General features: G+C 44.5%; 1 protein-coding gene and 1 long non-coding RNA gene across 2 annotated transcripts in view; one reads left to right on the forward strand and one right to left on the reverse strand.

Moving 5' to 3' along the window:
* Positions 1-1,948: 1,948 nt before the first annotated feature.
* Positions 1,949-6,131, reverse strand: TXNIP (thioredoxin interacting protein). Its single transcript, XM_012471949.3, has 8 exons — positions 5,561-6,131; positions 4,941-5,013; positions 4,690-4,837; positions 4,479-4,581; positions 4,087-4,343; positions 3,824-3,980; positions 3,550-3,701; positions 1,949-3,417 (listed from the first exon to the last, which is right to left on the reverse strand). Exons 1-8 carry the CDS (start codon positions 5,808-5,810, stop codon positions 3,382-3,384), a joined length of 1,176 nt encoding a protein of 391 aa, XP_012327372.1. The 5' UTR covers positions 5,811-6,131; the 3' UTR covers positions 1,949-3,381.
* A 246-nt stretch (positions 6,132-6,377) lies between these two features.
* LOC105730654 (uncharacterized) overlaps positions 6,378-25,145 on the forward strand; it is a 45,317-nt gene continuing 26,549 nt past the window's right edge. The window contains exons 1-2 of the long non-coding RNA XR_010340299.1: positions 6,378-6,508; positions 21,796-21,846. This is a non-coding gene — a long non-coding RNA (uncharacterized LOC105730654). The remainder of the gene's footprint in view (positions 6,509-21,795; positions 21,847-25,145) is intronic.

The raw sequence follows: 25,145 nt of genomic DNA on the forward strand, positions 1-25,145 counted from the left end.
TTTCACCATGTTGGCCAGGCTAGTCTCCATCTCCTGACCTCGGGTGATCTGCCTGCCCCAGCCTCCCTAAGTGTTGGGATTACAGGCGCGAGCAAGTGCGCCAGGCTGGAAAAGGGTCTTTTAAATCTCACTTTCTGTTAAATTCACGTTGATTTTAGTTCATTATTTTTTTAGTTAGTTTTGAGGCAAAGTCTGTCCCCCAAGCTGGAGTGCAAGTGGTGCAGTCATAGCTCAATGTAACTTAGAACTCCTGGGCTCTTGCTTCAGCGTCCTGAGTAGCTGGGACTACAACATCACACATTGATTTCATGTAGAATTTCCGGGAGCCTATTTGGAATGAGTTTGTCCTTAGAAAGGCCAATTCCCAAATAAGGGCCAGGACCAGATCTGTGCAAAGATTTAAATTAGCCATCCCAGGGTTTCTCACCTGTCAGTCCTTTAGGAATGAAAATCATGGCCCAGTGCGATGGCTCACGCCTGTAATCCCAGCACTTTGAAACCCCGTCTCTAGTAAAAATACAAAAATTAGGTGGGTGTGGTGGCTCATGCCTGTAATCCCAGATACTCGAGAGGCTGAGGTAGGAGAATTGCTTGAATCCGGGAGGCGGAGGTTACAGTGAGCTGAGATCGGGCCACTGCACTCCAGCCTGGGAGACAGAGTGAGACTCCATCCCCCCAAAAAAAGGAATGAAAATCACACCAATTAAAGGTGGGATCTCTACTGCAATTACCTTACAAGGAATAGGAACCAGCAAAGCATCTAAGGGATGAGGGTGGGATTGAATAGTTAGCAAACATTTACTGAGTTATGTGCTTGCATAGAAACTGCAAAAATAAAAAAATGGTTAGCTGCCTCCAAAGAATTTAATACTCGTAACTCTATAACCTCTTAAGTCCTGAGTAGTTATACTTGTTAGTATATAAATCAGGTTTACACTGGGAAGAAACCTCAGGATAAAACCAAATTATAAAAAAGGGAACTTCAGCTGGGTGCGGTGTCTCAAGCCTGTATTCCCAACACTTTGGGAGGTCAGGGCAAGCAGATCACTTGAGCCCAGAAGTTTGAGGCCAGTCTAGACAACACGGCAAAACCCCAACTCTGCAAAAAATATAAAAATTAGCTAAGGGTAGTGGTGTGTGTCTGCCGCCCAGCTATGTGGGAGGCCGAGGTGGGAGATCACTTGAGCCCAGGTCAAGGCTGCTGTGAGCCGAGATCATGCCACTACACTCCAGCGTGGGTGAGAGTGAGATGGTCTCAACAACAAAAAAAAAAGAGGAGGGAAGAACCTCCACCCATTTCTTGCAAATTCCCTCATCAACATAATTTCCCTGTATTTCAAGAACTCATGAACTCCAAAACTGAAGGAATTTAGTAATCGTTAGCTACGGATTTGGAAAACTAGTTTAGACAACAAAATCCCAGTATAGTTCTTTAGTGAATCTGAAAGAAACATGCCTCAAACTGTTACCTTCTTCACCTCTCTAGCCCTGACTCTGCCATTACTTAGGGTCCATAGGGAAAGCATTTTCTCCACGTTTTCATTAGTGTGGCTTTTTTTTTTTTTTAAGAGACGGGGTCTCACTATGTTGCCCAGGCTGGAGTGCAGTGGCTATTCACAGGCGCGATCCCACTACTGATCAGCACAGGAGTTTTTACCTGCTCCGTTTCCGACCTGGGCCGGTTCACCCTAAGGAGGCAACCTGGTGGTCCCCCGTTCTGGGAGGTCACCATATTGATGCCGAACTTAGTGCAGACACCCGATCGGCATAGCGTATTACAGCCCAGAACTCCTGGGCTCAAGCGATCCTCCCACCTCAGCCTCCTGAGTAGCTGGGACTACAGGCACACGCCACTCCGCCTGGCTCGTGTGGCTTGTTAAGCACAGGAAAGCTCCTTTAAACATACCTTCTTCCCAAAAACTTCTCCAAAGCCAGCTCACAAACACCATTTTTTTTTGGCCATTAAAAAAACTTTATTTTTATTTTTTACAAAGAATATCCCCAATCTGGGGTAAAAATATATCTGGTTAAGTACAAAATATAGTCTTTACCATACAAAAAGATACATAATACAAAAACATGAAATCACCTTCAGCCCACACTTTCTGGCTGTTATGAACTCTCAGAAAAGGGTGGAGCTCAGTGCTCTGACACAGGACAGTGAACAAAGTGCTATAGCTGAGAGTGACTGACCCAGTGCTGGCAGCTGCAGCGACAGAGGGGCCAGTATCCCTATCTCCTAACACTGGGCAGGAAGGGGGTCTGAAGGGCTTTTGTGAAGACCTGCCCTCTAGTTTCTCGTGGCAGTATTTGGAGGTTCTGATCACAGTGCTGGGGCATCTTGATCCAGAGTTCCTCCTTGGGTCTGGAGAAGTCACAGTGGGCAAGGCTAACAGCAGCAACCCTTTCACACGATTCGAGTGTTAGAATTATATAATCCCATACATTGGGGCAATCTCAAAAGTAGTTAACTTTTTTTTTTTTTTTTTCCCGTCTTTGGGCTTTTACCCCTGGAGACATAGGAGAACAGTTTCAACTTACATTTAAGATGGCGGAGGGGGGAGAACAAAAAATCTGACAGGAACTAAAGTGCTAAGAACATCACCTTAGAATCAATTCCAAGGACTTGCACGAAGAGAAAAACATCCTCCCATATGAAAATATTTGCAACAGGAGAACACAGTGCAATGGCTTTTAAGACTTTTGGTGGGACAGTTACTACTGCTTTAAAAGCCAGGTTAAAAGTGCACTCTAAGCAAAAACGACCGTAGAGCAGCTAGCTTCCTTTCAAATCACAGGGAAAGGTCTCTCCAATGTCTGTCAAAACAGCCCTGGAAGGTTTTTTTTTTTTTTTTTTTTCCTACAAGTGCATTAACAGGGAACGCTGATTTTAAGAACCTCCTTTCCCCAGAAGTTTTGGCCACAATTTCCCTTTTCATCTCCCTAGTTTGCTAAATTGGCTCTTCTCCACATGATACGTAAGTTCAAGGTCCAAAGTTGTTATCACAATTAGAAAAAGCCTCCAAAAACCCTTGAAAAGCTTATGCCAGGAGGCCATTTCTACCTGACCCAAAACTACTGAAAAGGCCTCAATTTTCAAGGAGATCTGAGAAAACGGATGGGCCTGAGTTTTTCTAGTTGTTTTTAACCCATCCAGCAAACACCCCGTGTATCACAACATCGGCGCTGGCTGAGGATGGGTCCCCGCATCCTTTAAGGCCCAGGAGATTGCCTGCTGACCGCCCCCTACGTTAGGGAGTCAGAGGCTGAGGTGGAGCCACACTCCATTGCAGAGAGCGTTGAGTCTCTGAAAAAGTGAGAGTCCAGGAAGAGAGGCAGAAAGAAACAGGTAGGTAAAGCTGCTTCTTTTCTTCCACCTGCTCACTGCACATTGTTGTTGAGGATGCAGGGATCCACCTGAAGGAAGAAACAGACTATTTTAGTTCAGATAAGAATTAGAAAAACAAACCAGTTAGAGCAAAACAAACCTCTAAGTCAACTTCTTAGAGGCTTAGGACAAATTTAACAGAAAGGATGACAATTTCTCACCTCAGTATAAGTAGGTGGTGGCATGAACTTGAACTCAGGGGCATACATAAAGATCGGGCTGTCTGGAGAGCCATCAACGTCATCCAGCAGAGGGGTGGTAGGGCTCTCCAATCGGTGATCTTCAGGAATGATATCCATATAGCAAGGAGGGGCTAGAAAAAAAAAATATGGCCACATAAAAAGCCTGCCCAAGAAATGCTGGAGCATCACAACTTTACAAATCCAGGTATCCAGGTAGACCAGAGGGGAAGAAAAGACACTTGGTCTGGCTCACCTTCTGGGGTATCAGGGATGTTCAGGTCTACCCAACTCATCTCAGAGCTGGTTCGGCTGGCCATGCTGGATGTTCTGCTGCTTAGACCTGATCTGCTGCCGATTACCAGGGGCAGGTCAAGGATGACCTTCTTGGATCCAGGAACGCTAACATAGATCTAGAAAGGAAGATGGAAGTTTGTTAGATCAGAGATCTGGAGAAAACAGGATTGTGTGGTAACAGAGGAACAATTTCTCTGCAGAAGCCACCCTGCATCTACTCACCAGTAAGGAATATTCAACTCGAAGGATGTTGCAGCCCAGGATAGAAGGCCTGATCTTCTGCACCCGAAGGCTCTTGCCACGCCATGATGCGCATGTCCCTGAGATAATATGATTGCCTCTGACTGAGGATAACTTCTGAGTCAGCACCTTAGTCTGGCCATTGGCAAGGTAAGTGTGGCGGGCCACAATGGCAGCTTTGGGGACCACAATTCGGGAACATGTATTCTCAAAGTCAGCATGGATGGAAATCTCATCACCTAGCAATGAAAAAGATGAAAACTTATTAACTGATACTCAGTACAGTTAATGACATTTCCTCTACCCCAGTCCCATGCCCTTGGCCCTAAACCCAGTTCTTGCTAAGATCTCTACCATCAGCACTAGTGTTTTACCTTCACAGAATCCTTTTCTGTCAATTCGAGCCGAGACAGACACCCGCCCATCAGGAATGAACATGCAGGAAACTTTCTTTTCCTTTTTAGCAGACACAGGTGCCTATGTGGAAGGGGACAAAAGGCGTTTTGAGATGCTTCTATCTAATGCCCAAGACATCTGATTTACCATCCCTGTGACCCAGATTACACTCTTTAAAATGAATCTCACCATTAAATCAGGGGTATTGACATCCACCAGATCCACTACTTCAAAGTTTTTCTTTGTCTCTTGAGTTGGCTGGCTGGGGCGGTCAAGGAAAGCCTTCACCCAGTAGTCTACACACCCGTATTTTCCTTTGTAGGATGTTCCCAGAGGCCTGTGTCAAGAAAATGAAAATTTTTAAATGCTCTCCAAGAACAGTAAGGAGGGCAAGATAATTTAGACAGAGAAGTTCAAAGATGCATTTAGCCGATACTTACCCCTGAGGAAGCTCAAAGCCGAACTTATACTCATATTTGTTTCCAGGTCTCATAATCACCATCTCATTCTCACCTGCAGGGAAAGAAAATCGAGTAACCATTAGGCTTCCTGTTACACTTAAAATGCATCTGTGTGATATGGAATGACTGGGTGGCATGCGACGAATTGAAGTACCCCCAATTTCATCCTACATATATATGTATTTTTTAAATCATCCCATATTGTTCTTAAAGAGAGATTCTGATGTATTTTGTAGGGAAGCAAGTTGCCAAGCCCTGCAATGCTTAAAGATTCACCCAGTACGGTTACTCTTAACATGTCAGAGGTAGGCAAAGAATAAGCAACTTATGTATACCATAAGACTTTACCCAAGGCAACGCCCCTCAGAATCACCTTTAAGACACAGCACCATAAAAAATTGTACAAATCACCCATTTTTTGGGGGGTGGGGTGGGGTGGGGGGAGAATGTCTGCAAATTAAAACAGATAAAAGGAAGCAACAACACGTAATTCAAACCACTCAAAAGGAGCAACTCAAAACATTTCATATGGGTTTATGTGTATTCCTTTCTATTCTCTTACCAGCTTTCACCCTCCAACAACGAACCGGGCCGCTTACCTGTTGGTTGGTCTTCCAGAAGAAGCGTGTCTTCATAGCGCAGGTACTCCGAGGTCTGTTTGCACTGCTGGGATCCCTGCATCCAGAGCACTTTAGCCACACCGCAAGCCAGAATCCTAACGGCTTTAACACGAGTCACTTCGCACACCTCCACTATGACCCGGCCAGCCACTTTCTCACCACTGCCGTACACCTTTTCAGGGTCGTTAAAGACCACCTCAAAGGACTTGATCTTCTTGAACATCACCATGATGGTACTGAGTTGATTTAAGAGTCAGGAACGAGGGTGGAATAAAAAAAAAAAAAGCCCCAAATCGAGGAACCTCCTTTGCAGTAAATTACTTCACTCTTCCTAAGGAATGAAGGATAGTATTCTTAAGCAGTTTGAGCCTAAATTTAAAGATTCAGACAAATGAATTTTAACTACTAGGTTTTCGAAAAAGCATCCAAAAATTTCACGCCGCAGGTTACTCTAAAGGATTTCAAGGAAAAAGCCTTCTTTCCCCACAATTGCTGGAGAAGAGATCAGATCTCTACGAGCACTCCTCTAAAGAGAAAGGCAGCTTAGTTTCAAGCAAGAGCCGGAAACGGCTCTATATAGTAGCCCGGGCCAGCAGAGCCACGCGAGCGCTGGCCCGGAGGCTCGTGCTGCCCTCGTGCACATCCCTCCCATTGGCTGCCCAGTCCCTGTTTACCAGGAGCCCGACCAATCAGTGAGATCGCTGAGGCGCGTGGACACGGTGTGCTCCTGGCGGGGAAAATGGTTGTTATGCTCCGTAGCCGCGCAAGGAGGGGGGAAGGAGAGGAAGGAGGGAAAGGAGGGGGCTGCGGAGCGTCTTCCCCGGAGCCCGCTGGAAGGAGGCTCCCACTGACCCTAAAACCTAGCCAGGTCGACGGGCGATCGGAGGGCGGGTGTGGCCGTTTCTGGTCTGAGAGCGGTGTTACGAGGTAAAAGGAATATGTGCTTATGAGGGAATTTCATGCCTAGTCTTAGCCAGTGAAATTTCTTTCGAGCCTGCCGTTTATTCCTGACTCATAAATAGCAAAGCTGTGAAAAACAATTCCATGGTTCCAAGAATACTCTTAGGTTTGGGGCTGTGGAGCGTGGGGAATGCCTGGTGTTACTGTTCAGGAACAGCCCTTTTGTCCGTCTCTTGCCCGGCATCCCTATTTAATATGAAAAACACCACCTCCTCTGAAGGAAAAGAGAACTTTCAGGCCTCACTGGACCTGTGGGACTGATGTCTTCCTGGTTCCACCCCCTTGGGGCTAGGGCTGGGGCTGCGTGCCTGTGCTGTTCGTCACCCCCTTGTACCCTCTTTCTGTTCTCTCTTCGCTGGAACGGAAATAGGACGGGCGTGTTTACATCCTGTTGCTTATCCCGTCATCTGTTCAATTTCTACCTGCAAAGCCGGGGAACATTTTGTCTGTATTTCCCATTTACCTCATTACCTCTTTAGTGAGGTGTGCCCAGGCGCTGATTATCTCCCACTCCATCTCGGCTTCTGGAGGAAAAGAAAAAGGGGGGAAAAAGGATGCTTCACTCTTTTTCACTTTCTTCCGGAGTTATGTTCACCCTTTCTTGTCTCCATCCCTTCTCCCAACTCACTGAATCAAATGTACATCCATAAATCTGGTTAAAAGCAAGAAAGTCCTCTAGTTTATATCCAGATTTTCAGTGGAGAGATGACCACACAAATTGTGTGACGGAACAATTTTTAAAAATCATTTCAAAGTTTTTTTCCCTAAATGGCTTAGGAATCAGTGAGAAGGGAAAAAGAAGAAAGATCCGTGACCAGAGCACTATAAATTCAAGCCAGAATGGACCCTACCCTGCCTCCTCGTTCTTTGTTGGTTTCGTTTGGCTAGCTGTCATGGATTTTTCCCTGCTGGCTGTGAGAAGCTTTAGGAGCTGAGTACTGAGAACTTTTACATGTAATAAGAAAAACTTGTAGGCAGAGGTTCAGGGATTCTTCCCACTTTTCTTTGGTTCATAGACCCTTCCCATATCTGTGCTGAGGTATCAGGATTATTATTTCATTCTTTGTGCTGGAAAGAGGAAGATAATGTTCCAAGATTAAGATGGGGAAGTGACTAAGAAGCATTCAAGTATATTGAAACCCTACTGAATCAGCAAAAAAAAAATTTATTTATTGCTGTTAAGGAGCCTTCTTCCTTCCTCAGACTAGCCGGATTGACACCCTAAGGCTAACAAGTTACAACTCAACCCCAATATTAAGCAAGCTCAAGAATAAGCATCATGAGTCTCTTGGAAAACACGCACACACCCGCATTAAACCCCAGGAACATGTTGATCCTTAGGGTGAGTTTGAGGCGGCACCCTGTTCTAGAAAGCTAAGCAAGGCTTGAGGTGTTTTCAGTTGGTTAACAATATTGATTGAGTTACTGAGAGCAGAGGAGGTGGGACTCTAACTGAAGTAATTTTAAAAGTTCAAAATTGGCCGGGCGCGGTGGCTCATACCTGTAATCTCATCACTTTGGGAGGCCGAGGCGGGTGGATCCCCTGAGATCAGGAGTTCGAAACCAACCTGACCAACATGGAGAAACCCTGTTTCTACTAAAAATACAAAATTAGCTGGGCTTGGTGGCGCATGCCTGTAATCTCAGTTACTTGGGAGGCTGAGGCAGGAGAATCACTTGAACCCAGGAAGCAGAGGTTGTGATGAGCTGAGATTGCGCCATTGCACTCCAGCCTCGGCAACAAGAGGGAAACTGCATCTCGAAAAAAGAAAAAAAAAAGTTCAAAATTCTGGCTACTGGGAAAATGCTTAGTTTGATGGGTGTGAAAGTATACATAAATATGAAACATCAAAATGCCGACAAAGAAATATATGAATCAATATTGTTAAATCTTAACTACATAAAATTTGAGGGAATAGGAAAGATGGCTAGTAATGGATCAGGGTGGTGGTAATATAGGACATCTTAGAGAAAAGGGAACATTGATATTTATTTGGGCACATCTATAAAGTACTGAATTGTTGAGTTTTTAAAAATCCTATGACAGTTGTCTCATTCTAAGTTTCCCTCTTGGGCTCTGTTTTCCTCATATCTTCCCATTTTGCAGAGCTCAGTACAGACTACTTTGCTCCGTGTTATGCCAGGATTCCTTTAAATGCCAAAACATTATTTCGCTCTGGCAGCAGCTGCTGCCTACCAGGCCTGTAGCCAAAGCATGTTCTGAAGTGGAGCCCTCCTGGACACAGTTGTTTACAACCTTTCACCTTGTAACCTGGTATTTTGATAAAAATCTGCCCCCTGATTCTCCTTTCCCAGTTCCTAGGTGTAAGAAGAAAGAAATTTTGTAAACTCTTGTCTCTTGAAATCAGGGTACAAAAACACTTGTGAGGTTTGGGTAAAGGGGTGGGTGAAGGAGGAACAGAAAAGTAGGGCACAGTTCAAGAGTTTTGCAAGTGAGATCATCTTTATCTGCCCCTTCTTTACTGTCTTCAGTCCTAGTGCCAATAGGAAACCAAGTGGTGATTGTTGTTTGCCTGCCTTACTGCAGGTGGTAGAATAAAGCCAGCACTTTGTTGCCAGTCAGAGACAAAACACTGTTTGCATTTCTCTGTTGTTTAACCTCTGGCCGACAAACGTTTAGAACTTGAAGACTCGCAGTTCTTAATGCAAAACAAAGCCCTTTCTTGGTCCTTTTCTTCACTCTTGTCACCTTTAGTCTGAAAACTTCCCTTTTACGCTTACCCATTTCCCCCCCCTTTTTTTTTTTAAAGATAGAGTCGGCCGGGCGCGGTGGCTCAAGCCTGTAATCCCAGCACTTTGGGAGGCCGAGGCGGGTGGATCACGAGGTCAAGAGATCGAGACCATCTTGGTCAACATGGTGAAACCCCGTCTCTACTAATACAAAAAATTAGCTGGGCACGGTGGCGCGTGCCTGTAATCCCAGCTACTCAGGAGGCTGAGGCAGGAGAATTGCCTGAACCCAGGAGGCGGAGATTGCGGTGAGCCGAGATCGCGCCATTGCGCTCCAGCCTGAGTATCAAGAGTGAAACTCCGTCTCAAAAAAAAAAAAAAAAAAAAAAAAAAAAAAAAAAAAAGATAGAGTCTCACTCTGTCACTCAGGTTGGAATGCAGTGGCACTTGGCTCACTGAAACCTCTGCATCCCAGGCTCAAGCGATCCTCCCACCTCAGTCTCCCGAGTAGCTGGGACTACAGGTGCGCTCCACCACACCTAGGTAATTTTTGTATTTTTAGTAGAAATGTGGTTTTGCCATGTTAGCCAGGCTGGTCTCAAACTCCTACTCAAACAGCCTGCCTATCTCAGCCTCCCAAGTCATAGATAAATAAGAATCAGTTAACAATTGTAGGCCAGGTGTGGTGGCTCATGCCTGTAATCCCAGTACTTTGGGAGGCTGAAATGGGAGGATCACTTGAGGCCAGGAATACAAGACCACCCTGGGTATTGTAGTGAGACCCCATCTCTATTAAAAAAAAAATTGGGCCGGGCACAGTGGCTCACGCCTGTAATCCCAGCACATTGGGAGGCCGAGGTGGGCAGATCACCTGAGGTTGGGAGTTTGAGACCAGTCTGACCAACATGGAGAAACCCCGTGTCTACAAAAAATACAAAATTAGTGGGGTGTGGTGGTGCGTGCCTGTAATCCCAGCTATTCAGGAGGCTGAGGCAGGAGAACCGCTTGAACCCGGGAGGCGAAGGTTGCGGTGAGCTGAGATTGCGCCATTGCACTCCAGCCTGGGCACCAAGAGCGAAACTCCATCTGAAAAAATAACATGTTAGAGTTCCAAGTGACTTTTTAAGTAATTGCCATTTATTGAACACCTGTAATGAACTAAGTCCTTTATATAATTATGTCAGTGATATTTATAAGGTCATCTGTCATATAGTTCTAGAAAGTGTTCGAGGTTAGATTGTTTCATTTAATTCTAACAATGACCTTATGACTCAATGTTGGTTCGGTCAGGCTCAGAAGTGAAGTAATTTGCCTGAGGCCATGGATTTTGTAAGTAGAGCAAGATCTTGAACCCAGGTTTGTCTGAAGTATGCACGCTGCTGTGTGTCGTGCCTCTCAGTGCTTTGACACACAGTGTCCTGTTTGATTCTCACAACAGTCTTATAAAGGATTTGGGCCAAGACTCAGAGAATTTTAGAGTTAAAGGGGGCTCTAGCAGCCTTTTATTTTTTAAAAAAACTAGTTCTTATTTTGCGTAAGTGACTTGCCCTGGGACATAAGCTAGTATCCGTGGAGCCACGCTCCAAACCCAGAATCCTCTTTATTATCTATTTGTTTATTTTTCTGTTGCTCAGACTGGAGTGCAGTGGCACAACTATAGCTCAGGAGCTGGAACTACTAGGTATGTACACCATACCTGGCTAATTTTTTTTTTTTTTTTTTTGAGACAGGGTCTTACTCTGTCACCAGGCTGGAGTGCAGTGGCAGGATCATGTCTCACTGTAGCCTCAAGCTCCCAGGCTGAGGTGATCCTTCCACCTTGACCTCCTGAGTAGCTGGGACTACAGGCATATGCCGGACTAATTTTTGAATATTTTGGTAGAGATGGAGTCTTGCCATGTTGCTGAGGCTGGTCTGGAACTCCTGGGCTCAAGCAATCCACCCACCTTAGCCTCTCAAAGTGCTGGGATTATAGACATGAGCCACCATACCCAACTTGGTTTTTTAATTTAGTTTTAACTTTTAAAAATATCTCAGCTGGAAGTCCACATTTTGTGTTTACGAGATCCATTTTTCTACCATGATAAGCAAAGGATAGAGATCTCAGTATTGCCCAAGTTCATGGCAAGATGGGAGAGGGCTGAATTAACTTTGTTCAGAGATACTGCAGGCTCATTTAAGATAGTTTTGATTTTTTTATTTTCTGAAGACCCTTACAGTAACTTCCTAAAGATAGTTCTTTTTGTTTGTTTTTTGAGACTGAGTCTCACTCTGTCACCCATGCTGGAGTGCAGTGGCACGATTTCGGCTTAGTTCACTGCAACCTCCACCTCCCAGGTTCAAGCGATTCTCCCGCCTCAGCCTCTCAAGGAGCTAGTATTACAGGTGCGCACCACCATGCCTAGCTAATTTTTGTATTTTTAGTAGAGACAGAGTTTCACCCTGTTGGCCAGGCTGGTCTTGAACTCCTGGTCTCAAGTGATCTGCTCACCTTGGCCTCCCAAAGTGCTGGGATTACAGGTGTGAGCCACTGTGCCAGCCTTCTTTTTTTTTTTTTTTTTTTTAATTAACTTTATTTACTTATTTTTGAGACAAGGTCTTACTCCGTCACTGAGGCTATACTGCAGTGGCGCGATGTCGGCTCACTGCAACCTCTACTTCCAGGTTTAAGTGATTCTCCCGCCTCAGCCTCCCTAGTAACTGGGATTACAGCTACTGTGCCTGGCTAATTTTTTTGTATTTTTAGTAGAGACAGGGTTTCACTGTGTTGGCCAGGCTCATCTTGAACTCCTGACCTCAGGTGATCCACCCACCTTGGCCTCCCAAAATGCTGGGATTACAGGTTTGAGCCACCTTGCCCAGCCTTATTTATTTTTTTAATATAGAGTCTCACTCTGTCGCCCAGGCTGGAGTGCAATGGCACAATCTCAGGTCACTGCAACCTCTGCCTCCCGGGTTCAAATGATTATCCTGACTCTGCCTCCAGAGTAGCTGGGATTACAGGCACTGACCAGGCTGGTCTTGAACTCCTGACCTCAAGTGATCCGCTCACCTCAGCCTCCCAAAGTGCTGGGACTACAGGTATGACCCACTGCAGTGCTGGGCCATAGTTCTTAAAGTTGCCTTTATGCATGGTAAAGAAAATTTTACTTCCTTTCTCATGCTATCACAGTATTCTTCTTCTTCTTCTTCTTTTTTTTTTTTTGAGGTAGTCTCACTCTGTCACCCAGGCTGGAGAGCAGTGGTAAGATCTTGGCTCACTGCAGTCTCTGCCTCCCAGGTTCAAGCGATTCTCCTGCCCTAGTCTCCTGAGTAGCTGGAATTACAGGTGCCTTTCACCACGCCCGACTAATTTTTGTATTTTCGGTAGCGATAGGATTTCACCCTGTTGGCCAGGCTGGTGAAACTCCTGACCTCAAGTGATCCACCCGCGTTGGCTTCCCAAAGTGCTGGGATTACAGGCGAGAACCACCATGCCTGGCCAGTGTTCTTCTTTTACTGTCAAATTTCTTTATTTTTATTTATTTTATATTATACACACACACACACACACACACACACACACACACACACATATATGTGTGTATATATATATATTTTTTAAGATGGGGTTTCACCATGATGGCCAGGCTGGTTTTGAACTCCTGACGTCAGGTGATCCACCCACCTCAGCCTCCCAAAGTGCTAGGATTACAGGCGGGAGCCACCACGCCTGGCTCATTGTCAAATTTCTTAAGAGAATAACCTGTATCAGCTTTCTCTGTGGACTGAAGTTATCCCTTCATAGTTTGCCTTCTGGTCTCTCTGAAACGATTTTCCTTAAGGTCTCTAGAGGAAATCAGAGTAGTTTTTCTTTCCTCCCCTCCCTGCCCCTGTCCTGCCCTGGCCTGCCCAGATGGAGTCTAGCTGTGTCACCCAGGCTGGAGTGTGGTAGCAGGATCTTGGCTCGCTGCAACCTCTGCCTGCGGGTTCAAGCGATTCTCCTGCCTCAGCTTCCCAAGTAGCTGGGATTACAGGCACCTGCTATCATGCCCAGCTAATTTTTGTATTTTCAGTAGAGACAGGGTTTCACCATGCTGGCTAGGCTGGTCTTGACTCCCGACCTCAGGCAATCAGCCTGCCTCAGTCTCCCAAAGTCCTGGGATTACAGGCGTGAGCCACGGCACCCAATCACTCAGAGTAGTCTTTACAGGCTTTATTCTTTTTGACTTCTATGTAATTTGAAAACTACCTTCTTTAAAAATTTTTAACACTTATCTTGACTTTTGGACTTCATCCTTTTCTCCTTTGCTAACAATGCTTTTTTTTCTCTATGCCCTGAAAACTCTTTTTAAGGGCTTCTCCTTGGCCCTCTCCTTTTCTTTCTTTAAGTTTTGCTTCTCAGTTTGACCATCTGTACATCACTCTGTGTAAATGACTTTAAGCCTATACATACCTTTAGCCTGTCTCCAGAGTTCCAGGTGGTATCTCAAATTCAGCTTGTCTAGTAATGAATTCATAATCTTTCCCTGGTGTTCAAACCCATTTCTTTTCTTTATTTTTCTTTCTTTCTTTTTGAGACAAGGTCTTGCTCTGTCACACAGTTTGGAGTGCAGGGGTGGAATCATAGCGTACTGCAACCTTGAACTCCTGGGCTCAAGGGATCCTCCTGCCTCAGCCTCTCAAGTGGCTAGGACCACAGGCATGTGCCACCATGCCCAGCTAATTGTTTAATTTTTGGTAGAGATGGGGTCTCATTTTGTTGCCCAGACTGGTCTCAAAATCCTGGACTCAAGTGATCATTCCATCTTGGCCTCCCAAAGTCCTAGTATTATAGGTATGAGCCATGGCACCCAGGCCCCCTGTTTGTTTTAATGGAACTATTATACATTCCCCTAGTTATAAAGGCTTAAAGTCCAGGGATTGCCTTTAATTCCTTCCTCTCTGTCATGCCCCACATCCAGTCAACTGCGAAATTCTGTAGAAGCCGTCTTTCTAGTGTTTCTAGCCTCTAGCTCTCTTATTTTACTGCCACCATTCTGGTTCATGTTCCTGTTACTTTTGCCTAGATTATTTTAATAGCTTTTAACTGATTTTCCTGCTGTAATCTATACATCACTAAATTAATCTTACAAAATTGAGTTCCTGTGTGTTCCTATAATACTGCAAAATGTATTGCTTACTGAATCACGTTTAAATGCTTCAACCTGGCATTTAAAGCCTTCATGAAATGTCCTAAACCAAACTTCTCGTTTCATTTCCCACCGCTTCCTCATATATGTACCCTATACTTCAGCCAAAATTGAGTACTCAGTGTTCCCTTAGTATATCCTTCTCTTTGTGTCTCTGCTTACATTTTTCCTCGTACCTGGAATGCCTGTCCTTCCCCATCTCTGCTGTTTGAAATTTTGCCTACTCTTCTGTAGACAGCCAAATAACTTTTCCTCTATTAAAACTCTTTGTTGGGCGGCGTGGCTCGTGCCTGTAATCCCAGCACTTTGGGAGGCTGAGGCGGGTGGATCACCTGAAGTCAGGAGTTTGAGACCAGCCTGGCCAACAAGGTGAAACCCCATCTCTACTAAAAATACAAAACTTAGCCGGGCATGATGGTGGGTTCCTGTAATTCCAACTACTTGGGAGACTGAGTAAATTGAGGCCAGGTGCAGTGGCTCATGCCTGTAATCCCAGCATTTTGGGAGGCCGAGGCAGGCGGATCACTAGAGCTCACAAGTTCAAGACCAGACTGGGCAACATGGGGAAACCCCTTCTCTACTAAAAATACAAAAAATTAGCCAAGTGTGATGGTGCACGCCTGTAGTCCCAGCTACTCAGGAGGCTGAGGTTGGGAGGATGGCTTGAACCGCCATCTCAAAAAATATATATATATTTGATAGATTTGGGTATGTCTCTAGATAGAATATACCACTGATTCAGATCCTAGTATTAGTTCTTATTACTGTTAGACTTGACACCTCAACCAAAATTTCTCATGCTAAACTGTATCATATTTGTCCCTCCTCACAGCCTGTGGCCCAAGAATGTATCAGAGCAGGGATGGTAAGGAGGCGAGAGGTGATGGTTTGTTTTTCTGTGAGAAGAAAATTGGACTGCATTGTTGTTTATGAGGGAGACGGGACATTGTGTGCTTAACCCAACTTCCCCTTTTCTGAGAAATTCTTTCTTACACAATTCAGAAATACAATTGACTCAGCTCTGCCACCCAGTGGGCAGTTTAATATTCTGTCAAAATTCTGAGTACAAGAATTGTCTCAAACAAGAGCTTTTCTAAGAGCAGTAACAACCCAGATCACTACCCTGAGCGGCAAAGTTGATTCTTGATCTTGAGAAGGAACAGATGAAGGAAATTTGGTGTTCTTAACTGAGGGGAACAAACTATACATTAAAACATTTTTCTGTTTTTTGTTTTTTTTTTAATCCAGACTGACAATTAATAATACGTTCTTTTCTTTTTTTTTTTTTTTGAGACGGAGTTTCACTCTTGTTACCCAGGCTGGAGTGCAATGGCGCGATCTCAGCTCACCGCAACCTCCACCTCCTGGGTTCAGGCAGTTCTCCTGCCTCAGCCTCCTGAATAGCTGGGATTACAGGCACGCGCCACCATGCCTAGCTAATTTTTTGTATTTTTAGTAGAGATGGGGTTTCACCATGTTGACCAGGATGGTCTCGATCTCTTGACCTCGTGATCCACCCGCCTCAGCCTCCCAAAGTGCTGGGATTACAGGCGTGAGCCACCGCGCCCGGCCCCAATAATACGTTCTTTTCTAAGAAATTTGTTTTCTAAGAAATTTTTTTTTTTTTGAGATGGGGTTTCACCATGTTGGTCAGACTGGTCTTGAACTCCTGACCTCAGGTAATCCACCCGCCTCGGCCTCCCAAAGTGCTGGGATTACAGGCGTGAGCCACCGAACCTGGCCTCTAAGAAAATTTTTAAAAAACATTTATTCTTCTAGATCCATCAATGCCTTTTGAAAAAATAAATTATTATTATTATTATTATTATCATTATTTTTTGAGATGGAGTTTTGCTCTTGTTGCCCAGGCTGGAGTGTGATGGCTCACTGCAACCTTGGCCTCCTGGATTCAAGCAATTCTCCTGCCTCCGCCTTCTGAGTTGCTGGGATTATAGGCATGTGCCAACATACCCAGCTAATTTTTTTTTTTGTATTTTTTGCAGAGAAGGGGTTTTGCCATATTGCCAGGCTGGTCTTGAACTCTTGAGCTCAAGCTGTCAGCCCACCTCAGCCTCCCAAAGTACTGGGATTACAGGCATGGGCCACTGCACCTGGCCTTTAATTATTTTTAATTATTTTATTGAGACATGGTCTTGTTCTGTCACCCAGGCTGGGGTGCAGTCGTGCAATCATAGCTCACTGCAGCCTCGACCTCCTGGGCTCAAGTGATCCTCCCACTTCAGCCTCCCAAGTAGTTGGGACTACAGGGTTGTGCCACCACACCCAGCTATTTTTTTTTAATTTTTTTTTTAGAGACGGGTGTCTCACCCTGTTGCCCAGGCTGGTCTCAAACTCCTGTGCTCAAGCGGTCCTCCTACCTTCGCCTCCCAAGTACTGGGATTACAGGCATGAGACGCTGCTCCCAGCCAGCCTACTTTTTTGAAAATATGACTTAGTCTCTCAAAGGTAGAAGTGTTGTATCAAAGATTATGTGAAACCCTTAATATTAAAAATATTGGTTCTGTGCCGGGCGTGGTAGCTCATGCCTGTAATCCTAGCACTTTGGGAGGCCAATGTAGGTGGATTGCTTGAGCCCAGGAGTTTGAGATCAGCCTGGGCAATATGGCAAAAACTCAAATTACAAAAACAAAAAAATTAGAAGGGAGTGGTGGCTCGTACTAGTAGTCCTAGCTACTTAGGAGGCTGAGGCAGGAGGATTGCTTGAGCCTAGGGGGTTGAGGCTGCAGTGAGCTGAGATTGAGCCACTGCACTCCAGCCTGGGTGACAAAGTAAGACCCTGTCTCCAAAAAAAAAAAGAAAAAATTGGTTCTTTGAACCAATAGCAATGAATGATTCCAAAATAGCCCTGTATTGGAGGTAGAATCTAGTTCTCCTTCCTGGTTTCTTTTTCAGTTTCTCAGAGTCCACCGGTCTTTTATATAAACTTTTATCTCAGGAAACATATGTAACTTACTTCTTCTGTTAATTGTTGGAAAAATGATTAGTAATTTGGTTTGGGAGTACACAGAACAATTGAGGAAGGCCTTTTATTTCCTAGTTTACTGCCTCTTTTCCCTTCCTTAGTGCTGGTATGGTTTCCTGGCACTGATTTGAGAACTGTAATTACTGGGGGCCATGGCTGTTATCTCTGTTTCCTTGAGAAGAAATGTGGGAAGGAACTTGTCATGAAGTACATAGGGTGGAGTAGAGTGGGGAGGGAGGTGTTGGGTTGATCTGAGAAGTGGTTGAGATGGCCACAAATTAAGAAGTTAAGGGGAAAAAGCTCAGGCCAAGGTGGAAATGCTCCTTTTTTTTTTTCTTTTTTTTTTTTTGAGACAAAGTCTCCCTTTGTTGCCCAGGCTGGAGTGCAGTGGCACGATCTCAGCTCACTGCAACCTCCATCTCCCCTGTTCAAGTGATTTTCCTGCTTCAGCCTCTCAAGTAGCTGGGATTACAGGCGTCGACCACCACGCCTGGCTAATTTTTGTATTTTTAGTTGAGACAGGGTTTCGCCATGTTGGCCAAGCTGGTCTTAAACTCCAGACCTCAAGTGATCCACCCGCCTTGGCGTCCCAAAATGCTGGGATTATAGGCATGAACCACTTCGCTTCGTCAGAAATGTTCCTCTTTTTAATCAAAATATAATGTAACATCATGTAGTTAAAAATCACATATTAAATGATTTCACAAAAAGCAGCAGTCCTCAAGCCCAAGCCCCTTTTTCTTTTCCTTTTTTTTTCTTTTTTTTTTTTTTTGTGAGACAGTATGTCACTCTGTCACTCAGGCTGGAGTGCAATCTCAGCTCACTGCAACCTCCACCTCCCGGATTCAAGCAATTCTTCCGCTTCAGCCTCCCAAATAGTTGGTGTAACAGGCCCACACCACCACCCCCAATTTTTGTATTTTTAGTAGAGATGAGGTTTCACCATGTTGGCCAGGGTGTTCTTGAACTTCTGGCCCAAGTGATCCGTCCCCACTTAGCCTCCCAAAGTGCTGGGATTACAGGTGTGAACCACCAAACCTGGCCCATCCCCCTCTTTTTTTGAGACAGGATCTCACTTTATCGCCCAGGCCAGAGTGTAGTGGCATGATCATGGCTTACTGCAGCCTCGATTTTCCAGGCTCAGGTGATCCTCCTGACTTAGCTTCCCAAGTATCTGGGACTACAGGCATGCACCACCACACCCAGTTAATTTTTATATTTTTTGTAGAGACAGGGTTTTGCTGTGTTGCTCAGGTTGGTCTTGAACTCCTGGGCTCGAGGAAATCTACCTACCTAGGCCTCTTAAATCTACGTCTAGGATTACAGGCATGAGCCACCGCACCCTGCCTCTTTTAGCTTTATTTTTTGGTCTAGTATGTATTTCATATTTCTTTTCTTTTCTTTTTTTGAGACAGAATCTTGCTCTGTTGCCCAGGCTGGAGTGCACTGGTGCAATCTTGGAATCTTGGTTTGCTGCAACCTCCACCCCTCGGGTTCGAGTGATTCTCTTGCCCCAAACTCCTGAGTAGCTGGAACTACAGGTGCACACCACCAGGCCTGGCTAATTTTTGTTTAGTAGAGATGGGGTTTCCCCATGTTGGCTGGGCTGGTCTGGAACTCCTGGCCTCAGGTGATCCACCCATCTTGGCCTCCTAAAGTGCTGGGATTATAGGTGTGAGCCACTGCGCCTGGCCTACTTCATGCCCCTTTGTAAGCCATTCTTCCTTCTCTCTGCCCATCTCTTAAGCAACCATTGATCTCCTTTTCTCACTATATATTTGCTAACATTATGTGTGTATGTGTGTGTGTGTGTGTGTGTGTGTGTGTATTTTTCTTTTTGAGAGGGGAGGCCTTGGCAGGCAGATTCCTTGAGGTTAGGAGTTTGAGACCAGCCTGGCCAATGTAGTGAAACCTGTCTCTACTAAAAATACAAAAGTTAGCTGGGTGTGGTAGTGCACGCCTGTAGTCCCAGCTACTCAGGAGGCTGAGGCAGGAGAATCGCTTGAACCAGGGAGGTGCAGGTTGCAGTGAGCTGAGATTGCGCCACTGCACTCCAGCCTGGGTGACAGTGTGAGACTCTGTTTCAAAAAATAAAAAAGGAAATGCTAGACTTATCTACTCTCTTCTGGTTATGGTAATTGAAATTTTAACTCTTACATCATGCTATATCCCCACCTTTCCTTGCCCCTTACCTCATCCTTCCAATAGAAAGTTATAGCATAGTTCTGGCTGAATCAATAATCAGTTTTACAGTAATAGTATTACTGTGTAAATGATATCCATTGAGGAACCGAGTAGTATATATTGATTGTTTCATGTCTTGAACAACCCTTTGTTTATTGTTAAGTTATAATTTATTTAAAATTTTACTTTGTTTACTATGTACCTATCTTCAGTTCATTTCCTAAATGTCAGTTCTGGTAAATGCCTATTAATATTTTCTCTCAAATGGTCAACATGTCAGATATTCTTTTTTTTTTTTTTGGAGACAGAGTTTCGCTCTTGTTACCCAGGCTGGAGTGCAATGGCGCGATCTCGGCTCACCGCAACCTCCGCCTCCTGGGTTCAGGCAATTCTCCTGCCTCAGCCTCCCGAGTAGCTGGGATTACAGGCATGCGCCACCATGCCCAGCTAATTTTTTGTATTTTTAGTAGAGATGGGGTTTCACCATGTTGACCGGGATGGTCTCGATCTCTTGACCTCGTGATCCACCTGCCTTGGCCTCCCAAAGTGCTGGGATTACAGGCGTGAGCCACCGCGCCCGGCCGTCAGATATTCTTAGACATTAATTTTTCTTTTCCTGGAAACTTGCCTCATTGTCTGCCAAGGCACTTTTTAGTCACTAGCACCACCTGCTGACTCTTGGTGAAGTGGAAAGACAGAATTATGGGGTCACAGGGTTGATATTCTTAACTGGAAAATCTTTCTGTGGTCTCCGACTTTCAGAATGACATTCTGGAGGAAGGAATGTGGTCCTTGTGATAGGCAAGCGAATATGAAATCACTAAATATGCTCTTTCCTTTGCTCTGTATCCTCTTCTTTTGTATGTTTCCTAGAAGAAGGAAAGTCTCTGTTGTAATCTTCCTTGTCATGCTATGGTCATCTTAAGACTTTTGTCTGATCCGCCAATGAAAGAGAGAAAGATGTGCTACCCATTAAAAAAAACCTACAGCTTTATTGAAGTGTACTTCACATAGGATAAATTGCACATATTTAAGGTCTGTCATTTCATGAGTTTTGACATATATATAATATATATAAATATATAACATATATACATGGGTGTACATATATAAACACCTATAATATATATACACCCACAATATATTATATATATATATAACGTGTTATATATATTATATACATAATGTGTGTATATGTATATATTATATCATGGGTGTATATATTTATATATGTGTATTTTACCTTTTAATGAACACTTACCTTTTATCGAACTGCCAAACTGTTTTACAAAGTGGTTGTACCATTTTACATTCCCACCAACAGCAGATGAAAGCTCCACATCTTCCTCACATTTGGTATTTGATTTGGCAGTCTTTTTCATTTTATTTTTTATGTTTATTTGTATTTTTGAGACGGAGTTTCGCTCTTGTTACCCAGGCTGGAGTGCAATGGCGTGATCTTGGCTCACTGCAACCTCTGTCTTCAAGCAATTCTCCTGCCTCAGCCTCCCGAGTACCTGGGACTACAGGCGCGTGCCACAATACCCAGCTAATTTTTGTATTTTTAGTAGAGATGGGGTTTCACCTTGTTGACCAGGATGGTCTCGATCTCTTGACCTTGTGATCCACCCACCTCGGCCTCCCAAAGTGCTGGGATTATAGGCGTGAGCCACCGCGCCTGGCCTCTTTTTCATTTTATATACCCACGAAACCACTGCCACAATCAAGATCATGAACATGTCTATCACCCCCAAGAATTCTTCATGCCCCTCTGGGTTTTTGTTTTTGAGACAGAGTCTCACTGTGTTGCCTAGGCTGGAGTCCAGTGGCATGATCTTGGCTTTCTGCAACCTCCACCTCCCGAGTTCAAGCAATCCTCGTGCCTCAGCCTCCTGAGTAGCTGGGATTACAGGCTTGTGCTACCATGCCAGGTAGAGACAGGACATTTTAGTGGAGACAGGGTTTTTAGTAGAGACGGAGCTTTTTATTAGAGACAGGATTTTGCCATGTCGGCCACACTGGTCTCAAACTCCTGGCCTCAAGTGATCCACCCTCCTCGGCCTCCCAAAATGCTGGGATTACAGATGTGAGCCACCATGCCTGGCCTATTTCATGCCCTTTTGTAAGCCATCCCCTTTACTCTGCCCATCCCTCAAGCAACCATTGAGTGCCTTTTCTCACTACATATTTGCTAACTTTTTACATATTTTTTTTTTTTTTTACAGTTGATGATCTGCTGAAGATTTTTAATAAATTTATGTGAATGGAAGCAAATGGTACGTACTCTTTTTTTGCAGGGGGATAGCTTTTTCACTTGCATTATTTTGAGATTTATCCATGTTGTGTCATTCAGGAATTTATTTCATTTTATTGCTGTGTAGTTTTCTATTTTGTGAATTTACTGCAGTTGGTATGTCCATTCACCATTTCGACACTGAGTTGTTTCCAGTTTTGGGTTATTACAGATAAAACTGTTGTAAACATTTGTACATAAGTTTTTGTGCAGCACATATTATCATTTTTCTTGGGTCAGTACCTAAGAGTGGAATGTCTAGTTTGTATGGTAAGTGTACACTTACCTTTTAATGAACTGCCAGACTGTTTTACAAAGTGGTTGTACCATGTTACATTCCCACCAACAGCATATGAAAGCTTCCCAACATTTGGTGTTTGATTAATCAGTCTTTTTCATTTTAACCATTCTAATGGGTGTGTAGTATTTTTTCATTGTTTTAATTTGATTTGTATTTACCCAATGACTAATGATGTTGAGCATCTTTTCATATGTTTATTTTGAGCTACCAATTTAAAAATACTCCATTAATAATAGGGCTAGTTTTGCTGGGCACGGTGGCTCATGCCTATAATCCCAGCACTTTGGGAGGTTGAGGTGGGCAGATCACTTGAGGCCAGGAGTTCAAGACCAGACTGGCCAACATGGTAAAATCCCATCTCTACCAAAAATACAGAAATTAGTTAGGCATGGTGGCGGGCACCTGTAATCCCAGCTATTCGGGAGGCTGAGGCAGGAGAATCACTTGAACCCGGGAGGTGGAGGCTGCAGGGAGCCGAGATCATGCCTCTGTACTCTAGCCCTGGGCGACAGAGCAAGACTTGCCTCAAAAAAAAAAGAAAAAGTAATAAGGCTAGTACTAAGTCTGGGCGAAGGAAGAGTGTTACATGACAGGTGTCATCAAAGAATTTCACTTACCAGTTGGCTGTGGAATTCTTCTCAATTAACTTGAAATTCCCACACCTCAGGGATAAAGTTACTCTTTTGAGTTATGAGAACCAACCAAAACAAAGAGTGTTTCTTTAACAGGATATTTTGAGTTACAATACCTATATTTTCTGTGAAGTAAGAGATGCCTTGGATATGTCTCTTCCAGTTTTTTTCCATCGGAACACACTATTTTCTCCATTGGCTAAAGATTACTTAGGAAAGCATAGAAACAGTGCCTTGAGGGAATGGCAGAATGGCTGTGGTTCTTAGAAGAGGTGGGGAGGAGGGAATAGAGGATGAAGAATTGCAGGAGAAATTTGAAATGGCAGACTAGATAGGACACCTTGCCTGGTAAGTACTGGCCAAAGTTGTCCCTTGGTATCCAAAGGGGATTGGTTCTAGGACCACCTACACCCTGCAAATACCAAAATCTGAGGATGCTTAAGTCCCTTATATAAGATGGCATAGTATAGTATTTGCGTATAACCTAGGTACATCCTTCCGTATACTTTTTTTTTTTTTTTTTTTTGAGACAGTCTCACTCTGTTGCCCAGGCACTGGCTGGGTCTCAGCTCACTGCAACCTCCACCTCCTGGGTTCAAGCGATTCTCCTGCCTCAGCCTCCCAAGCAACTGGGACTATAGGCTGTTGCCACCACACCCAGAAAATATTTGTATTTTCAGTAGAGACAGGATTTTCCCATGTTGGCCAGCTTGATCTCAAACTCCTGGCCTCAAGTGCTCTGCCCACCTTAGCCTCTCAAAGTGCTGGGATTACAGGCATGAGCCACTGCACCCAGCCCTGTATACTTTAAATCATATCTAGGTTACTTGTAATGCCTAATACAATGTAAATGCAATATGAAAAGTTGTTTGTTTGTTTTTTGAGATGGAGTCGCACTCTGTTGCCAGGCTTGAATGCAGTGGCACAATCTCAGCTCACTGTAACCTCTGCCTCCCGGATTCAAGTGATTCTTCTGCCTCGGCCTCCCGAGTAGTTGGGACTACAGGTGCACGCCACCACACCCAGCTAATTTTTTTGTATTTTTTGTAGAGATGGGTTTTCACCATGTTGGCCAGGCTGGTCTGCAACTCCTCATCTCAGGGGATCCACCTGCCTTGGCCTCCCAAAGTACTGGGATTACAGGTGTGAGCCACTGCGCCCGGCATAAAAGGTTATTATACTGTATTTGTATTTGTATTTGTATTTTTTATTGTTGTGTTGTTTTTTTTCCCAAATATTTTCAATGCATGGTTGATTGAATCCGTGGATGCAGAATTAGTAGATACAAAGGGCCCTACTGTAATATTTCTTCAGGGGAGTATTATCAGATGGGTGGGACTAGGAGAAGAGGTGGAAGATACTGGCGAGTACACGACTGGGGCAGGGATGGCAGGCCCTCGGTTATGGAGTACCCGATGGGGGAGGTTGAGAACAGAAACGGGTAAGATACTAAATGTAAATTTTGTTCAGAGCAGCATTTTTTTTTTCTTTTTTTTTGAGACACAGTCTTGCCCTGTCACCCAGGCTAGAGTGCAATGGCGCAATCTTGGCTCACTGCATCCTCCACCTCCTGGGTTCAAGCAATTCTCCTGCCTCAACCTCCTGAATAGATGGGATTACAGGCGTCCACCACCACACCTGGCTAAGTTTTTGTATCTTTAGTAGAGACAGGGCTTCATCATGTTGGCCAGGCTGGTCTTGAACTCCTGACGTCATGATCTGCTCGCCTCAGCCCCCTAAAGTGCTGGAATTACAGGCAGGAGCCACCACGCCCAGCCCCAGAGCAGCATTGTTACTTTAGAGCACCCTCACCTAGAACAGCATCTCTTCTCAGTCTTTCTTCTATAAACTAGATTCCTTCAACCTTAGGCTTTCCCTCCTTTTCCAACTTTCTCTTTTTAGCTTTATATGAGAAGAGAGTAGCTTTAAAATTTTTTTTTTTTTGACAGTCTCTGTTGCTCAGGCTGGAGTGCAGTGGCATGGTCTCAGCTCACTACAACCTCTGCCTCCCAGCCTGGGTTCAAGTAATTCTCGATTCTCATATCTCTGCCTCCTGAGTAGCCGGGGTTACAGGATTACAGGCATGCCCCATCATGCCTGGCTAATTTCTTGTATTTTTAGTAGAGATGGGGTTTTGCCATGTTGCCCAGGCTGGTCTCAAACTCCTGGCCTCAAGTGATCTGCCCACCTTGGCTTCCCAAAGTGCTGGGATTACAGGCGTCAGCCACTGTGCCCAGCCTCAGAGTAGCTTTTCTGGTGATGTCCACCACCACAGCTTCCCTTTGAGAATCTTTACCAGCTCCACAACCAGAATTTTTAATGGCTCTCTTCTTCCTGAACAATATAGTG

The sequence above is a fragment of the Aotus nancymaae genome, unplaced genomic scaffold (assembly GCF_030222135.1).
Source record: "Aotus nancymaae isolate 86718 unplaced genomic scaffold, 86718_ANA_hifiasm-v0.15.2.pri h1tg000108l, whole genome shotgun sequence".
NCBI classification, from domain to species: Eukaryota; Metazoa; Chordata; class Mammalia; order Primates; family Aotidae; genus Aotus; species Aotus nancymaae.